Below are 18,495 nucleotides of genomic sequence, written 5' to 3'. Positions count from 1 at the left end.
ATTAGCGGCGGCCCCCGGCTGCAGAGTATGGAGCGGGCACGAGTCCCGAGTCCGCTCCATACACCCAGAGCAAGCATCTCCCCGTGCAGACGTGCGGGGAGCGAAGGCAGAGGACGCAGGTCTGCACGGGGAGAAATAAGCCACGCCCCCTCATCTTCCTCCCCCCGCACGTCTGCAGAGCAGGGGAGAGAAGACAAATACACAGCTTCTCATCTCCCCTGCTCTGCTACACAGGCTGCAGAGTATGGAGCGGGCAGGAGTCGGGAGCCCGCTCCATACAGACTGCAGATCGCCGCGGCACTTGTCAGGTCCGGCCCTGCTTGCCCGATGCCGGGCTAAGGGCCGGACAAATTCGCCTGCCCGGCGCCCAAAACTGCTAGTCCCGGGCGTCGGGCGATAGAAATTCCACATCCCTGTGTGTATATATAATGATTCCAGATAAGAACTTGCTTTTCTGTTTTTAAACAGTTGTTGGACCCTATGTAAAAAAGATTCTTTGTGAGGAGCTTGGTGCCCCTGCAAACTCTGCATTAAACTCCACCCCACTGGAGGATTTTGGGGGAAAACATCCTGATCCAAACTTAACTTATGCATCCGAATTGGTAGAGATAATGAAGAGCGGAGAACATGACTTTGGCGCAGCCTTTGATGGAGATGGGGTAGGTTGGATTCCATGGAAAGATTTTTCTTTTCCTTTCAATTTACTTCCAAGGAAAAACTACATATCATTACTTCATTCATCTGGTAAAAAACAGAATGACGTAAGCGAGTCCGTGCTGATGCTGCGGACCTCCCACTGATGACAGATTTCCTTTAATTAGCGTCAATATGGCTGACAATGGTCACAGTCAGATAGCTTCTTCCAAAGGATAGGGGATATTGTGTCTGATCGCGGGGGCCTCCAGCGATCTCCCGCAGCACCCGGCGTTGTAAACATACACCGGGTTTCTGTGGTCGTGATTTCACGGCCACGCCCCCTCGTGACGTCACATTACGCCCCCTCCATTCATGCCTATGACATGAATGGAGGGGGCGTGGTGCGACGTTACGAGGGGTCGTGGATGTGAAATCACGATCACAGCCTCCGGCTCCGTGCGTTCTGCACAAAATGTTAAGAAAGCTGGAGAACCGGAGTACCCCTTTAATTACTTATCAAATTTTTTCTCTTCTTGTCATCAGGACCGGAACATGATTCTTGGCAAAAACGCCTTCTTTGTTAACCCATCGGACTCTGTGGCTGTAATTGCAGCGAATATTTTTAGTATTCCATACTTCCAGCAGACGGGTGTTCGTGGATTTGCCAGGAGCATGCCAACCAGTGGAGCGCTGGACAGGTAACGTGTTTAGTGTTGAATAATTTTAAAGGACAACTGTAGTGCAGGACTTTTATATAATGCTGTGTCCGGGCTGCAAAAATAAACAAAATAAACTTTAACATACCTTCCTACGTTCCCCCGTCGGTCCGGTACGAACCTCATTCAACTTCCTGGGGACGGGGACGTCGCAGAGCCGTCGGCGTATCATTGGCCGCAGCGATGTCCCACCCCGGCCGGTGATAGGCTGAGCCCACTGTCATGTAAGTAAGGAGCTCTGGCCGGCTTCGTACATGACAGTGTGCTCAGCCGATCACCGGCTGGGGTGGGACATCCCTGTGGCCGGTGATACGCCGACGGCTCTGCGACGTACCCGTTGAATGAGGTTCGGACCTTGAGGCCCGTACCGGACCGACGGGGGAACGTAGGAAGGTATGTTAAAGTTTATTTTGTTTATTTTTGCAGCCCGGACACAGCATTATATAAAAGTCTTGCACTACAGTTGTCCTTTTAATTTTGGAATTTTTTAATTAAAAAATAAATATGTTATATGCTCATGCATCATTTTTAGTTTTTTTTTACCTAATGCCTGAGTACCCCTTTAAAGAGTCTTTTTTTCTTCGGGTAGGTCTCCTTTAAAGACATACTCCACTGGAAATATATATATATATATATATATATATATATATATATATATATATATATATTATAATATTTTTTTTTTTTTTTTAAATCAACTGGTCCCAGAAAGTTAAAACAGATTTGTATATTACTTCTATTTAAAATCTTAATCCTTCCAGTACTTATTAGCTGCTGTGTTATGCTCCACAGGAAGTTCTTTTCTTTTTGAATTTCCTTTCTGTCTGACCACAGTGTTCTCTGCTGATACCTCTGTCCATTTTAGGAACTGTCCAGAGCAGAAAAGGTTTGCTATGGGGATTTGCTCCTACTCTGGACAGTTCCTAAAATGGACAGAGGTATCAGCACAGAGCACTGTGGTCAGACAGAAAGGAAATTCAAAAAGAAAAGAACTTCCTGCGGATCATAACACAGCAGCTGATAAGTACTGGAAGGATTAAGATTTTTAAATAGAAGTAATTTACAAATCTGTTTTAACTTTCTGGCACCAGTTGATTAAAAAAAAAAAGTTTTCCAGGGGAGTACCCCTTTAAACGTTCGGTGTATTGGAGACATCTTACTAGACCCCACATTGAACATTCGCACTATAGGACTTGTTCCCATTTAAATGATACAGCAGGGTTTCCCAACCAGGGTGCCTCCAGCTGTTGCAAAACTACAACTCCCAGCATGCTCGGACAGCCGATGGCTGTCCGGGCATGCTGGGAGTTGTAGTTTTGCAACAGCTGGAGGCGCCCTGGTTGGGAAACCCTGTTATAACCCCAGAACCTGTCGGATTTTGACATTTTAATAAATAAGAGTCCAGATTATAAAGTATGTGACCGGCCAAACACACACGTCCTTGTATTTCTCCTCCGTCCCCTTGTCACTATGACGATGGGGAAAATAAAAATTGTGAGAAAGCCGAGGCCTGGATTTGTAAGTCCATAAAACTTTAAAAACTCTCCGTGTTTATTACGTGTCATGTCGGCGCGTGAAACCTTTTTTTCTTTCATTAAAAAAAATATATGAAGTAAAAACACTTCGCAAAGCAAAAATAAAAAAAAAAGAAAACCCGGAGCTTAATTAGAGCGAGCGCCGCTAACTACCCCGAGCGGAGCCGTGAAAACCATAATCCACTGTTTTCATTCCCTGCTTTTATTTTTTTTATTTTTTTTAGAGTGGCAAAAGCTACAAAGATCGCTTTATACGAGACCCCCACCGGGTGGAAATTCTTTGGAAATTTAATGGATGCAAATAAACTCTCGCTGTGCGGAGAGGAAAGCTTCGGAACCGGTAAGATGCAATCCTCGGGGGTTAATCACAACATGACGCTGGGGAATCGGGATAGGGTTGGGATTTAAGGGGCTCTCCGGGGGAGACCATTAATATGGGATCGGAGGAGGCCCAACTTCTCTTACCACCACTGATCAGCCAACTAAAGTAAAGAGAGAACCGTGATCCTTCATGGACCCCAGAACAGTGCCGTATTGTTTACCAGCCGCAACCTCTTTATTCACATGGTCAGCGGGGAACTCCTTTATGATTCACCCTTTTAAATGCAATTTTATCATCTACATCTCAATCTACATTAAAAGTTAGGTGAGTGTAAGTACAGCTCTGGGGTATAATACAGGATATAACTCAGGATCAGTACAGGATAAGTAATGTAATATATGTACATAGTGACCTCACCAGCAGAATAGTGAGTGCAGCTCTGGGGTATAATACAGGATATAACTCAGGATCAGTACAGGATAAGTAATGTAATGTATGTACACAGTGACCTCACCAGCAGAATAGTGAGTACAGCTCTGGGGTATAATACAGGATATAACTCAGGATCAGTACAGGATAAGTAATGTAATGTATGTACACAGTGACCTCACCAGCAGAATAGTGAGTACAGCTCTGGAGTATAATACAGGATATAACTCAGGATCAGTACAGGATAAGTAATGTAATGTATGTACACAGTGACCCCACCAGCAGAATAGTGAGTACAGCTCTGGAGTATAATACAGGATATAACTCAGGATCAGTACAGGATAAGTAATGTAATGTATGTACACAGTGACCCCACCAGCAGAATAGTGAGTACAGCTCTGGGGTATAATACAGGATATAACTCAGGATCAGTACAGGATAAGTAATGTAATGTATGTACACAGTGACCTCACCAGCAGAATAGTGAGTGCAGCTCTGGAGTATAATACAGGATATAACTCAGGATCAGTACAGGATAAGTAATGTAATGTATGTACACAGTGACCTCACCAGCAGAATAGTGAGTACAGCTCTGGAGTATAATACAGGATATAACTCAGGATCAGTACAGGATAAGTAATGTAATGTATGTACACAGTGACCCCACCAGCAGAATAGTGAGTACAGCTCTGGAGAATACAGGATATAACTCAGGATCAGTACAGGATAAGTAATGTAATGTATGTACACAGTGACCCCACCAGCAGAATAGTGAGTACAGCTCTGGAGTATAATACAGGATATAACTCGGGATCAGTACAGGATAAGTAATGTAATGTATGTACATAGTGACCTCACCAGCAGAATAGTGAGTACAGCTCTGGAGTATAATACAGGATATAACTCGGGATTAGTACAGGATAAGTAATGTAATGTATGTACACAGTGACCTCACCAGCAGAATAGTGAGTGCAGATATGGAGTATAATACAGGATATAACTCAGGATCAGTACAGGATAAGTAATGTAATGTATATACACAGTGACCTCACCAGCAGAATAGTGAGTACAGCTCTGGAGTATAATACAGGATATAACTCAGGATAGGTAATGTATGTACAGGGGTGGACTCACAACATTCAGGGCCCCTGGGCCAAGTAAAGCAAGGACCCTCTGTGAGAGACTGCCATCCGGATCAGACCGGCATGTCAACTTTTTCCAGCCAAAACTCATCTCTTCAGCATCTGAAGGACAAACATGTTAGACTCCGCATTTTTCCAGTGCCCTCCTCACCTGTACACAATCTCCCCATCTATAGGTCCCCAAACTGTAATCCTTGGTGTCCTGCACAGAAAAAGGGCAAGTATGTAGTTAACCAGGTGGGTAGTTAGGAAGCCACATATGTAGGTAGGCAGGTAGCCAGGCATGTAGGTAGCTAGGTAGTTATTTAGCCAGGTATGTTGGTAGATTTGTAATTATGTAGTCAGGTATGTAAGTATCCAGGTAGCTAGCTAGGCAGTTAGGTAGCCAGGTAGGAAGATAGGTAGTTCTGTAACAAGGAATTTAGGTAGTTAGGTGGCCAGGTAATTAGGTAGCTGGGTATGTAGGTAGGTATTTAGGTAGCCAGGTATATTGGTAGGTAGACCCACCCCCTTTGAGCCAGTAGAGAACAGAAACAGATACTAACCTGTTCCACGCAGCAATCTCCTCTGCACTACTGCCGTACGCGCTGATTAGTGACATCAACCCCTGCACTGCGCATCGGGGTGTCATGTCTCCTCTCAGTGTAGGCTGCACTTGACAGAAGCCGCGTTTATCTATTTCCGGAATCCGTTCCGTTTTTTCCCAGCACGTTCCCTGTTGGCACAGACAGAATTATTGTGATGTATGAACATTGCTGGTATAAGTCGGTGCTCGGCTACAGACTAACCGCGCACTTCCCTTCCTACCGGGACCTTTTGTACATAAACATTTGATTTGGCGACTGATTTGCGGGACACTTTTTTTTTATTGTTTATTTTTTATTATTTTACAGATGTACAAATTAAATTCAGCATTTTATATGGAAATGTATCCAAGCCAAAACTTTCCTATGACTGGTAATGGACTGGGTAATGTTTGTGCTACACAAAGGAGTCATGAAGTTATTATTGGACGATATTCTCGGGTCTATTTGTAGCGTGACCGCGTCTCTTTTCGGGGGAGATGTCTGGGGTGTATGTAGCCAGAGTGAACACTTGAATGATAGGGGATAAGATGTCTGATCGCTGGGGTCCTGCTGCTGGGGAACCCTGCGATCTTGGCTGCAGCACCCCAGACATCCGATGCACGGAGCAAACTTCGCTCTGGGCCGGATGACTGGCAATGCGGGACGGAAGCTTGTGACGTCACGGCCACGCCCCCTCAACTTACAATGGCCTCAACATACAATAGTTACAACATACAATTGTCTTTTCTGGACCATTGTAACTTGAAACCAGAATCACCATACAATTCTACAGACAGTCCAGATCTGTGAAACGTGTCAATGGCCGGAAGAACCGACCAATCAGAATGGACATTTACTGGTAAAACCCCTGTATTACTGAAGTGTATGCACTGACTGGTGTCTGGTAGTTCCCCCTACAGTACAGGGTAGTATTACATGTTCTGTACTACTCTTTACCTGTATTACTGAAGTGCATGCACTATGTTCTGTACTACTCTTTACCTGTATTACTGAAGTGCATGCACTGACTGGTGTCTGGTAGCGCCCCCTACAGTACAGGGAGGTATTACATGATCTGTACTACTCTTTACCTGTATTACTGAAGTGTATGCACTGACTGTTGTCTGGTAGCGCCCCCTACATCACAGGGAGATATTACATTTTCTGTACTCTTTACCTGTACCAGGATTGGCTGCTTCTTTGGACACCAGGTGAGGGCGGCTCCATGTTACTTTTTTAGGACACTGTGTACTGTACAGGATCCTGAAGAAGCTCCTGTCCTCTACATAGACAGTGATTACAGCTCCAGCAGATCTTTATTCGGGTGCATTCACACCACGTTTTAGCTATACGGGGAGCTATACGGGGAACTCCTGGTGCTCCCGTATTCCCGCTGGACGCTACCCGTATCTCATTCATACCACGGTTTTAGGTCCGGTCACAAAACCAGATACGGGGCAAAAATGAGCCACTATCTGACTCCGTTCGGCTCCTTCAAATGAATGAGACATAGGTGACCGTATAGCGAAATCGTGTGAACACAGCCTTACTATTATATACAAGGATTTGCTTTATCTTTATTAGTTATCTACTTATTTTTCTTCCTCACTTTTTCCTATTTTTGGATGACATTTTGGGGCTTCAGAACCAATTACCAGGTTTCCATAGAGTTATGGTCTCAACATACAATGGTCTCAACATACAATGGTTTCACATACAATGGTCGTCCTGGAACCAATTAATATTGTAACTTGAGGGACCACTGTACATCACTTTCATTCATTTTAGTTAAATGTGACCACACGTACCTGACCTCTTTACTGCTGGAAGCAAGAGCTCTGTTGTGTGAGGACTGATGGCAACCAGATATGTCCCAATGTTGTAGGAGCCCCCCCTGTAATGTAGAGGTGGCCCTATGGATATAGGACCGGGTCCTGCTTAGTAACATGGAGGCTTCTAGCCGCCCGACATCTCCTAATGTGAAGGATCATTTTGCAGTTGTACAAACCTCAGTGGATTCTTCTCTATAACATTCACTTTTATTGCTTGAATCCTGACAGGGTCGGATCACATCAGGGAAAAGGACGGATTGTGGGCTGTTCTCGCCTGGTTATCCATCATTGCTACACGGAAACAGAGCGTAGAAGTCATCCTGAAAGATCACTGGCAAAAATACGGACGTAATTTCTTCACCAGGTAATAGTCTCACTAAGTCCAGATCTTCATCTATAGAATCATCTGCTAAAATAAACCTAGTTATCTACCAAATGTTTACCAGCGATATTCTTCATAAAGGTGCAGTCACTGAGCCATAGTTACTTCTTGTATTATACTTCAGAGCTGCACTCATTATTCTGCTGGTGAGATCACTGTGTACATACATTACATTACTTATCCTGTACTGATCCTGAGTTATATCCAGTATTATACTCCAGAGCTGTACTCACTATTCTGCTGGTGAGGTCACTGTGCACATACATTACATTACTTATCCTGTACTGATCCTGAGTTATATCCTGTATTATACTCCAGAGCTGTACTCACTATTCTGCTGGTGAGGTCACTGTGTACATACATTACATTACTTATCCTGTACTGATCCTGAGTTATATCCTGTATTATACCCCAGAGCTGTACTCACTATTCTGCTGGTGAGGTCACTGTGTACATACATTACATTACTTATCCTGTACTGATCCTGAGTTATATCCTGTATTCTACTCCAGAGCTGTACTCACTATTCTGCTGGGGAGGTCACTGTGTACATACATTACATTACTTATCCTGTACTGATCCTGAGTTATATCCTGTATTATACTCCAGAGCTGTACTCACTATTCTGCTGGTGAGGTCACTGTGTACATACATTACATTACTTATCCTGTACTGATCCTGAGTTATATCCTGTATTCTACTCCAGAGCTGTACTCACTATTCTGCTGGGGAGGTCACTGTGTACATACATTACATTACTTATCCTGTACTGATCCTGAGTTATATCCTGTATTATACTCCAGAGCTGTACTCACTATTCTGCTGGTGAGGTCACTGTGTACATACATTACTTATCCTGTACTGATCCTGAGTTATATCCTGTATTATACCCCAGAGCTGTACTCTCTATTCTGCTGGTGAGGTCACTGTGTACATACATTACATTACTTATCCTGTACTGATCCTGAGTTATATCCTGTATTATACCCCAGAGCTGTACTCACTATTCTGCTGGTGAGGTCACTGTGTACATACATTACATTATATCCTGTACTGATCCTGAGTTATATCCTGTATTATACTCCAGAGCTGTACTCACTATTCTGCTGGTGAGGTCACAGTGTACATACATTACATTACTTATCCTGTACTGATCCGGAGTTATATCCTGTATTATACTCCAGAGCTGTACTCACTATTCTGCTGGTGAGGTCACAGTGTACATACATTACATTACTTATCCTGTACTGATCCTGAGTTATATCCTGTATTATACTCCAGAGCTGTACTCACTATTCTGCTGGTGAGGTCACTGTGTACATACATTACATTACTTATCCTGTACTGATCCTGAGTTATATCCTGTATTATACTGCACTCACTATTCTACAGTTGCAGTAGTACATGATATGTAATGTAATGTTGTATGAATATAAATTATTACTATTATGTTGGTGTTGGGTTGTTTTTGGGGTTTCAGTCAATACACTTCTGCACATTCATGTCTTTCCTTGTATCCTGTTGTAGATACGACTATGAAGAAGTTGATTCAGATGGAGCCAACAAAATGATGAAGGACCTGGAGGCCATCATGTTTGATCGCTCCTTTATTGGGCAGAAGTTCTCTGTGGGGGATAAAGTTTACACGGTGGACAAAGCTGATAACTTTGAGTACAGCGATCCAGTGGATGGAAGTATCTCAAGGAACCAGGTATTATTATTATCATTATTATTATTATTATTATCATTATTATTATTATCATTATTATCATTATTATCATTATTATTATCATTATCATTATTATCATTATTATTATTATCATTATTATTATTATCATTATTATTATTGTCATTATTATTATTGTCATTATTATTGTTATTATTATTATTATTGTTATCATTATCATTGTTATTATTATCATTATTATTATAATTATTATTATTATCATTATTATTATTATTGTAATAATGAATCTTCATCAAATATTGTTATTATTATCATTATTATTGTCATAATAATAATAATTATATTTATTTAAAAAAAAACTATATATATATATATAATATATAATAATAATTATTACTATTATTATTTTATTGTTATGATCAATCATCATTAAATATTATCATTATTGTTGTCTTATTAATAATAATAATAATAATAAAAAATTATAATATATACTTTTTTTTTCTATATATTGTTTCTGTATTTTTTTATATTGTATTTATTCTGTAGAGAGCTGTTCTCCTACCTGAGACTGTAGCAAAACTTCACCTCCTTCACCTTATATCATCATATTAAACATTGTACCAAACTGTCATTAGGGCTTAAGGATCATCTTTACCGATGGCTCCCGCATCATCTACAGACTGAGCGGCACCGGCAGCGCCGGAGCAACTATTCGGCTGTATATAGACAGCTACGAGAAGGACATCCCCAAAATATACGAGGACCCTCAGGTAGGTCATGTGCTGTATTGATGCTACCTACAGCATCCACCTGCACAGTCTGTTCTGTCGGAAATGTTATCAATGCTTCCCAGAAACATTATGCTGGAAAATGGATGTCTGGGCTGTGTTGATGGCCTGGAAGCTTGTTAAAGGGGTACTCCGCTGGCCAGCGTTTGGAAATAGATGTTGCGCACACTGTTTTTGTGCTGCGGTGGTTGACCATGCCCCTTGTGACATCACGGCCACACACCCTCAATGCAAGCCTATGGGAGGGGGCGTGACTGCGTCACGCCCCCTCCCATAGACTTGCATTGAGGGTGTGTGGCCGTGATGTCACGAGGGAGCGTGGCCACCCCCTGCAGCGCCAAAACATCATTCCAAACACTGGCCAGTGGAGCCCCCCCCTTAAAGGGGTACTCCGGTGAAAACCTTTTTTCTTTTAAATCAACTGGTGGCAGAAAGTTAAACTTATTTGTAAATTACTTCTATTAAAAAATCTTAATCCTTCCAGTACTTATTAGCTGCTGAATGCTACAGAGGAAATTCCTTTCTTTTTGGAACACTGATGACATCACGAACACAGTGCTCTCTGCTGACATCTCTGTCCATTTTAGCAACCATGCACAGCAGATGTATGCTAAGGGCAGCATGGTGGCTCAGTGGCTAGCACTGCTGCCTTGCAGTGCTGGGGACTTGGGTTCAAATCCCACGAAGGACAACAATAAATAAAGCGTTATAATTATTATTATTATAAAGTCAGCAGAGAGCACTGTGGTCGTGATGTCATCAGAGAGCATTCCAAAAAGAAAATAATTTCCTCTGTAGTATTCAGCAGCTAATAAGTACAGGAAGGATTAAGATTTTTTAATAGAAGTAATTTACAAATATGTTTAACTTTCTGCCACCAGATGATTTAAAAGTAAAAAGGTTTTCACTGGAGTACCCCTTTAAGTCAAAGGGGTTATCCAGGATAAAAAAAAAAAACAAAGCTGACCTCTTCCAAAAACAGCACCACCTCTGAGAAAAGCGTGCGGCCGTGCACCCATCTCTACCCTCTTCTAGTGATGGGTTGAAGTCTTAAAATGCTAATAAAAATTTGACATGTCCTTGGGCAGTGTTTTATCAAGCGCTATGCCTCCAGCTGCAAAACTACAACTCCCAGCATGCCCGGACAGACAGCCTTTGGCTAGAACAAGAGGGTAGAGTAGTGGACTCTGCCGCGTGCTTCTCTCCCCACTCGTGAGTGACAATCCCAAAGACTCACTGGCTTAGAGTGAGTGACCAGGACCATATGGAATTGGGGGCTCCTGACTGGCATGAAATGCCCATATTTTGCTCTTCACATGATGGTTCCTCCACTTCCAACCAAGTGCAGAAGAATTCCTGGCGTTACATTTTGTTTAAAGGGGTACTCCCCTGGATTTTTTTTTTTAAGCAACTGGTGCCAGAAAGTTAAACAGATTTGTTATTACTTCTATATAGAAATCTCAATCCTTCCAGTACTTATCAGCTGCGGTATGCTTCACAGAAAGTTCTTTTCTTTTTGAATTTCCTTTTTGTCCGACCACAGTGCTCTCTGCTGACACCTCTGTCCATGTCGGGAACTGTCCGGAGCAGGAGAGGTTTGCTGAGGGGATTTGCTCCTACTCTGGACAGTTCCTGACATGGACAGAGGTGTCAGCAAAGAGCACTGGTCAGACAGAAAGGAAATAAAAGAGCAGATGATAAGTACTGGAAGGATTAAGATTTTTAAATAGAAGTCATTTACACATCTATTTAACGTTCTGGCACCAGTTAAAAAAAAATAAATGTTTTCCAGTGGAGTACCCCTTTAAGCATCTGCACTTGTGGGTAGACTGGCTCATTGCCAGGCTCCCTCTCGGGCCCCATAGAGGTGGAGCTGGCACTGTGGCATCCTATGTCACCACCCGTACGATTTGCTGGAATTCAGGGTGTAGTTTGTCGCCTTCAAATCCCTCATTTACTGCTTGTAAACGTAGAGGTTCCCAAACAGGAAATGTATCTGCGGATCCCTCCAGCTCCTCCGGTTACCCGCACCTGCACTTCTCTTCCCTTACCCCCCACTCCCAGTGCCAGTGAATTGTTCCCCGCGTGAAAAGCGACATAACCTAATTTAGTTTTTTACAATGTGAATGACATTTTAATAAACTTTTGCCTCCTACCTGGCGGATTAAGCACAATTAACCTTTTGTAAACCCACAATGCCCTTGTTACTCGTGCGCCGCGGTTTATTGTAGCGCAGAGCCGCGCCGGAATCAAACCTTTTTAACAAGTTCTTAATTCCTAATGTCTTTCTTATGCTCCCGAGATAGCGTCTCTGCCGTCCGCTGCCAAAACTCGAATTCCTTCCTGTTCTCTGCTGTGGTTTTTGGCTACGGTCGCGTTTCCTGTCGTTTTAGGCAGCTCTGACACATGGCGGGTCGAGTATTATAGAATGGGATATTGGGGGGGGGGGGGGGGGGAATGAAGAATTTTCACTTGTTTTTTTCTTTTTTACATCCAAATTGGAAAATCCAACGATATGTCAAATGCCATAAAAAAAAATGGCGCGTGTAGCTGCACAACCTATGATCCTCGTATATAACCGCACGCGTGTCTGTGTATGTCCATTCATTGTTGTCACATTTGTGGTGCAAACTTAAAGGGGTACTCCGCTGCTCCGTACTGTTCCGAACGCTGGCGCCGGGAGCTTGTGACGTCATAGCCCCGCCCCCTCATGATGTCACGCTCCGCCCCCTCAATGCAAGTCTATGGGAGGGTGCGTGACGGCCGTCACGCACCCTCCCATAGACTTGCATTGAGGGGGCTTCCCCTGTCTCGGAGGATCCAAGATCATGGGGGTCCCCAGCAACGGGACCCCTGCGATCATACATCTTATCCCCTGTCCTTTTGGAATACTCCTTTAATATTACTTGACCCTTTATATTTGTCCGTAAATGTGGGACCTGCGCTGTTGTGGCTACATGTAATGAATGACTCCCCTTTCTCTCTCCCCCCGCAGGACATGTTGGCCCCCCTGGTCACCATTGCACTGAAACTCTCCAAACTAGAGGAGCGGACGGGCCGCACAGCCCCCACGGTCATCACATAAAACTACGCGTTCAGTCTCATCCTCAGAAGTCTATTATTTTTGTGTAGAGTCTCTCTCTCTCTCTCTATATATATATATATATATATATATATATATATATATATGTCCCCATAGTCTCCATGTCCTCATGTCGGTCACAATCGTGTATGTACCAGAGATGGAGAGCGGGAAGAGTAAAAGCGATTGGAAACGGAGATTTGTGTCTTGTTTTTATTCTAGATGCCGATAACGGATTCTAATGGGGCCCGAAGTTCACTCTCTGCTCCGCGAGGGTGTGGAGCCCATTGACAAAAACCCCAACTAAAGGCAAGTGTCCTCAGGTTTACATGTACATCTGTGGTCCTGAACCTACTCCAGTCCCTGCCTAGATGCAGCGATTAAAGGGGTTATCCAGGAAAGAACTTTTTTTTATATATCAACTGGCTCCAGAAAGTTAAACAGATTTGTAAATGACTTCTATTAAAAAATCTTAATCCTTTCAGTACTTATGAGCTGCTGAAGTTGAGTTGTTCTTTTCTGTCTTAAGTGCTCTCTGATGACACGTGTCTCGGGAACCGCCCAGTTTAGAAGCAAATCCCCATAGCAAACCTCTTCTACTCTGTGCAGTTCCCGAGACAAGCAGAGTTGTCAGCAGAGAGCACTGTTGCCAGACAGAAGAGAACAACTCAACTTCAGCAGCTGATAATTATTGAAAGGATTAAGATTTTTTAATAGAAGTAATTTACAAATCTGTTTAACTTTCTGGAGCCAGTTGATATAAGAAAAAAAGTTTTTTCCTGGAATACCCCTTTAATAGCAGCTGCAGCATCCTGGTTGTTCTATCCTTAAAGGGGTACTCCACTGGCCAGCATTGGGGACATTTAGTTGCGGGGGGTCGCGTTGTGTGTGCGTTGTGGTTCTCGGCCATGCCCCCTTGTGACATCAGGCCACGCCCCTCAATGCAAGTCTCAACTCTGTGTGTGTGTTGCGGGGTCGGCCACGCCCCTTGTGCTGTCAGGCCATGCCCCCAAAAAGCGCACACAGCGTTGAGACTTGCATTGAGGGGCGTGGCCTGATGTCGCGAGGGGGCGTGGCTCACCCCCATAACGCACACACAACGCTACCCCTGCAACTAAATGTTCCAAACGCTGGCCAGTGGAGTACCCCTTTAATACGGGTCCCATCTGACAATCTGCATATCATGGCGCTTTGATCTTATGCTGCCTTTGTGGCTGCCAGGATTGTCCTTCTGTGACAGCAAAATGATAGTTCTTAGCAATAGCGAAGTATTAATTAGTATACATACATTAGTATTGCAGTGTACAGTAGAAGGGATCACACAGTGCCTGCCGCTCCTAAACATTAAGCGCTAAATGATCATTTAAAAAAATTAATAAATAATTAAATTAAAGGGGAAATATGTTGAAAAATGTAAAAAAAAATTAAATATAACAGATTCCTCTTTTTCATATTCTTTACATAAAAAATGCCTGGACTAACAAAATATAGCATAATAAACACCACAAAAAAAAAAAAATACTTGAGCTAGTTGTTTTTTTTTTCTTTTTGTTTTTTTTTTCTTCTTGTTTCTGCTTCGTCATTTACCTCCCAGGAAAACGTGAATTTAAAAGGTGATCAAAAAGTCACATCTACCCCAAAATATTCTTTACATAAATAATGCCTGGACTATAAAAATATAGCATTATATGGTGCATGATGAATACCACAAAAAAATAAAATAAAAACTTGAGCTAGTTGTTGTTTTTTTTTTTTTCGTTTTTTCTTTTCTTGTTTTTGTTTGGTCATTTGCCTCCCAGGAAAACGTGAATTTAAAAAGTGATCAAAAAGTCACATCTACCCCAAAATGACACCAATAAAAACTACAGATCACCCTGGAACCAACTGGCCACTGCTCCTAGGTGCAAAAAACAAAGATATGAGGTTCAGAATTAGTGTAAAAAAAAAAAAAAAAAAAGCTAATAAATAACATACCGTATATAATCTTATAACTTTTATGTTTTTTTATTAAAGTAATGAAACATAAAAAAAGTGGGATTTCTCTAATCACTCTGACTCACCGAATAAAAAAAACATAATTTTTACTGCACGAAGCATTAAAAAAGTAGCACAACTGCCTTATTTTTATAGATATATAAAAAAAAAAAAAATTATTTTAAACATTTTTTTCAATTAAATGTGGCTTTATGCTGCTTTTTTGTCTCCATTTAACATAGAACATTATAAGATGCTAGAAACAGATATTGCTGTAAAAAAATAAAAAAAAATAAAGGGATTGTAGCGAATTTTTGGGCTGTACACCATAGCGTAAAAACGCAGTGTGCACCAAGCCTGCCTAGTTAATTCTTTTTCGTCATGTTGCATTTTATGTTAAAATTTAAAGCACCATTAAAGTACAACCCAAATGAAAAGATGGTCGTCTCACCTCCACCTGTAGTTCATAAGATTCCAGTTTTCATAAACCCATCCAAAGGCATTTTTATTCCAAATCTATTAAAAAAAACTTCTAAAACCTGTAATCAGGCAGATGGGTAATACAACAGAATGAAAGCACAAGTAAGAAAACAGACGGGTTTCTGTCTACCTTAGTCATGCCTGACTGTCCTATAAAAAACAAGCCCTAATACAGCTCGGTGTGGTTCCAAATATGATTTATGGCTCTACAAAACAAAGCGCCACTCTTCCTCAGGTTAGGACGTGGTATTAGAACTCGGCTCCATTCACTTTAATGGAACTGAGCAGCAATACCGAACACAAACTGAAGACAAAAATGGCGCAGTTTCTAAATGAAAGCAGCTATGTTTTTTCCAATCCTGGATAACTCCTTTACAAGGTTATCCTGAGGCCCACACTGATCACAAGACTTGAGGTCAACTGGCCCCAGAGTCAATGGAATGAATTCACTGTCTATAACAGGGTTTTCCAAACAGTGTGTCTCCAGCTGTTGCAAAACTACAACTCCCAGCATGCCTCGATCTTTTGGCTGTCCAGGCATGCTTGAAGTTGTAGTTTTGTAACAGCTGGAGACACACTGTTTGGAAATCGCTAGTCTTTAAGAATTACAAATAATATACAGTTCAGCGCTTGGCAATGTTGGGAAGCCCCATAGAGAATAAATGGAGTGGGGGGGTCGAGTTTATACACGGTCGCTACATTCACTCAAAGGACAGTTGATCTCTGTTCTCATGATTGGTGGGGTGTCCCAGTGATCAGACACCCACTGATCAACTATTTATCCCCTATCTCAATGTTTTTCAACCAGGGTGCCTCCAACTGTTTCAAAACTACAACCCCCACATGCCCGGACAGCCTTTGGCCAGGGTTTTCCAACCAGTGTGCCTCCAGCTGTTGTAAAACTACAACTCCCAGCATTTTTTGGGGGTTTTGTTTCTGGCCCTATCTTATTCCCAGTGACAATCCGGCAAGACTGTAGACTGGCGTTTTTCAACCAGGGTACCTCCAGCTGTTGCAAAACTACAACTAGCATGCCCAGACAGCCGTTGGCTGTCTGGGCATGCTGGAAGTTGTAGATTTGCAACAGCTGGAGGCACTCTGGTTGGGAAACATTGGCCAAAACATGTACTTGCATGCCGGAAGTTGTAGTTTTGCAACAGCTGGAGGCACTCTGTTAGGGAAACACTGCCCAAAGGCTGTCTGGGAATGCTGGGAGTTGTAGTTTTGCAACAGCTAGAGGCTCACTGGTTGGGAAATACTCACCTAAGGATGTTCGGGCATGCTGGGAGTTGTAGTTTTGCAACAGCTGGAGGCACATTGGTTGGAAAATACTCGTTTAAGGATGTTAGGGCATGATCGGAGTTATAGTTTTGCAACAGCTGGAGGCACCATGGTTGGTAACCGCTGGCCTACAGCTGTCAGGGCATGCTGGGACTATAGCAGTGTTTTCAAACCAGGGTGCCTCCAGCTGTTGCAAAACTATAGCAGTGTTTTAAACCAGGGTACCTCCAGCTGTTGCAAAACTACAACTCCCAGCATGTCCGGACAGCCTTCGGCTGCCCGGACATACTGGGAGTTGTAGTTATGCAACAGCAAAAGACAAACTGTTAAGAAAACATTGGTTTAAATTTATACCAGGCTGCAAAGTGAACTTTAGCCACTAGGTGTCGCCATTTCCACAAAAAGTTCCCAATAAAGACCGTTCAGATTGATCCGATTCCCCCCTAAAAATAAAAAGATAATCTCATCCTCCTCCTGGCCTTCGACCAGTCATTTATTTCCTTTATTAAGATGATTCGATACGTGAATTGTCTCTCTATTAAAGTCACCATATTTTCTGCATCGGGTTACACGAAGCGCAATGTGACCTAATTCTCTGTGGTAGACACTGAAAAGTGCTGGCCGGGCTCCAAGCAGTAATGAAAGCGCTTCTCCTATACCTGCCCCCCTCGCGATGACATCATACGTGCATGTAACAGTGCCGTACTGTAACGCCGCAGACCCCCAGTCATTTAAAATGTCATGAGAGAGAGAGAGAGAGAAGAAAAAAAAAAGAAGTCTCCTTACATCTCGGCCTCCACTGAAAGATTATTAAACAAGGTTCCTATTTAGCGGGGGAGAGAGGCCACCTTGTGAGGACATTGGCCTAATCTGCCCTCTCGGCTTCCATCGGCGCTGCGGGGACCTGGAGTCAAATATCGGATTAACAATTAGCGACCGTGAAAGAGTCGACTATTAATAGAGCTTCAATGTTTTCTCCCCTGAAAAGAAACAAAAAAAATATATATTACTAATCTCTATATTACAATATTACCTATATCAACATATTACATAGCTCTATATTACTATAATACATATCTCTATTACAATATTACATACAGTGGGGAGCAAAAGTATGGGCACCCCAGGTAAAAATGTGTATTAATGTTAATAAAGAAGCCAAGGAAAGATGGAAAAATCTCCAAAAGGCATCAAATTACAGATTAGACATTCTTATAATATGTCACCAAAAGTTACATTTTATTTCCATCATTTACACTTTCAAAATAACAGAAAACAAAAAAAATGGCGTCTGCAAAAGTTTGGGCACCCTGCAGAATTTATAGCATGCACTGCCCCCTTTGCAAAGCTGAGACCTGCCAGTGTCATGGATTGTTCTCATTTATCATCTGGGAAGACTGGGTGATGTCAATCTCAAAGGTTTTAAATGCCCAGACTCATCTGACCTTGCCCCAACAATCAGCACCATGGGTTCTTCTAAGTCTAGAAATCTGAAACTGAAAATAGTTGACGCTCACAAAGCTGGAGAAGGCTATAAGAAGATAGCAAAACGTTTTCAGATGTCAATATCCTTTGTTCGGAATGTAATTAGGAAATGGCAGTCATCAGGAACAGTGGAAGTTAAAGCACGATCTGGAAGA

General features: G+C 42.4%; 1 protein-coding gene and 1 long non-coding RNA gene across 2 annotated transcripts in view; one reads left to right on the top strand and one right to left on the bottom strand.

Annotated features, from left to right (window-relative positions):
* PGM1 (phosphoglucomutase 1) overlaps nt 1-13,317 on the top strand; it is a 57,534-nt gene extending 44,217 nt beyond the window's left edge. Inside the window, exons 5-11 of the mRNA XM_056532856.1 lie at nt 469-659; nt 1,180-1,334; nt 3,112-3,227; nt 7,407-7,542; nt 9,088-9,271; nt 9,886-10,020; nt 13,034-13,317. Coding sequence (XP_056388831.1) covers nt 469-659; nt 1,180-1,334; nt 3,112-3,227; nt 7,407-7,542; nt 9,088-9,271; nt 9,886-10,020; nt 13,034-13,123 — 1,007 coding nt within the window. The 3' untranslated portion in view covers nt 13,124-13,317. The remainder of the gene's footprint in view (nt 1-468; nt 660-1,179; nt 1,335-3,111; nt 3,228-7,406; nt 7,543-9,087; nt 9,272-9,885; nt 10,021-13,033) is intronic.
* Nucleotides 13,318-13,899: 582 nt separating this feature from the next.
* On the bottom strand, nt 13,900-17,954 carry LOC130283414 (uncharacterized). Its single transcript, XR_008846689.1, has 3 exons — nt 17,642-17,954; nt 15,546-15,610; nt 13,900-15,017 (listed from the first exon to the last, which is right to left on the bottom strand). It is a non-coding gene; the product is annotated as an uncharacterized LOC130283414 (long non-coding RNA).
* Nucleotides 17,955-18,495: the final 541 nt, after the last annotated feature.

This window comes from Hyla sarda, chromosome 7, assembly GCF_029499605.1.
Source record: "Hyla sarda isolate aHylSar1 chromosome 7, aHylSar1.hap1, whole genome shotgun sequence".
NCBI classification, from domain to species: Eukaryota; Metazoa; Chordata; class Amphibia; order Anura; family Hylidae; genus Hyla; species Hyla sarda.
The sequence above is the reverse complement of the archived record's forward strand: the minus strand, read 5'-3'. Positions and strand labels throughout refer to the sequence as shown.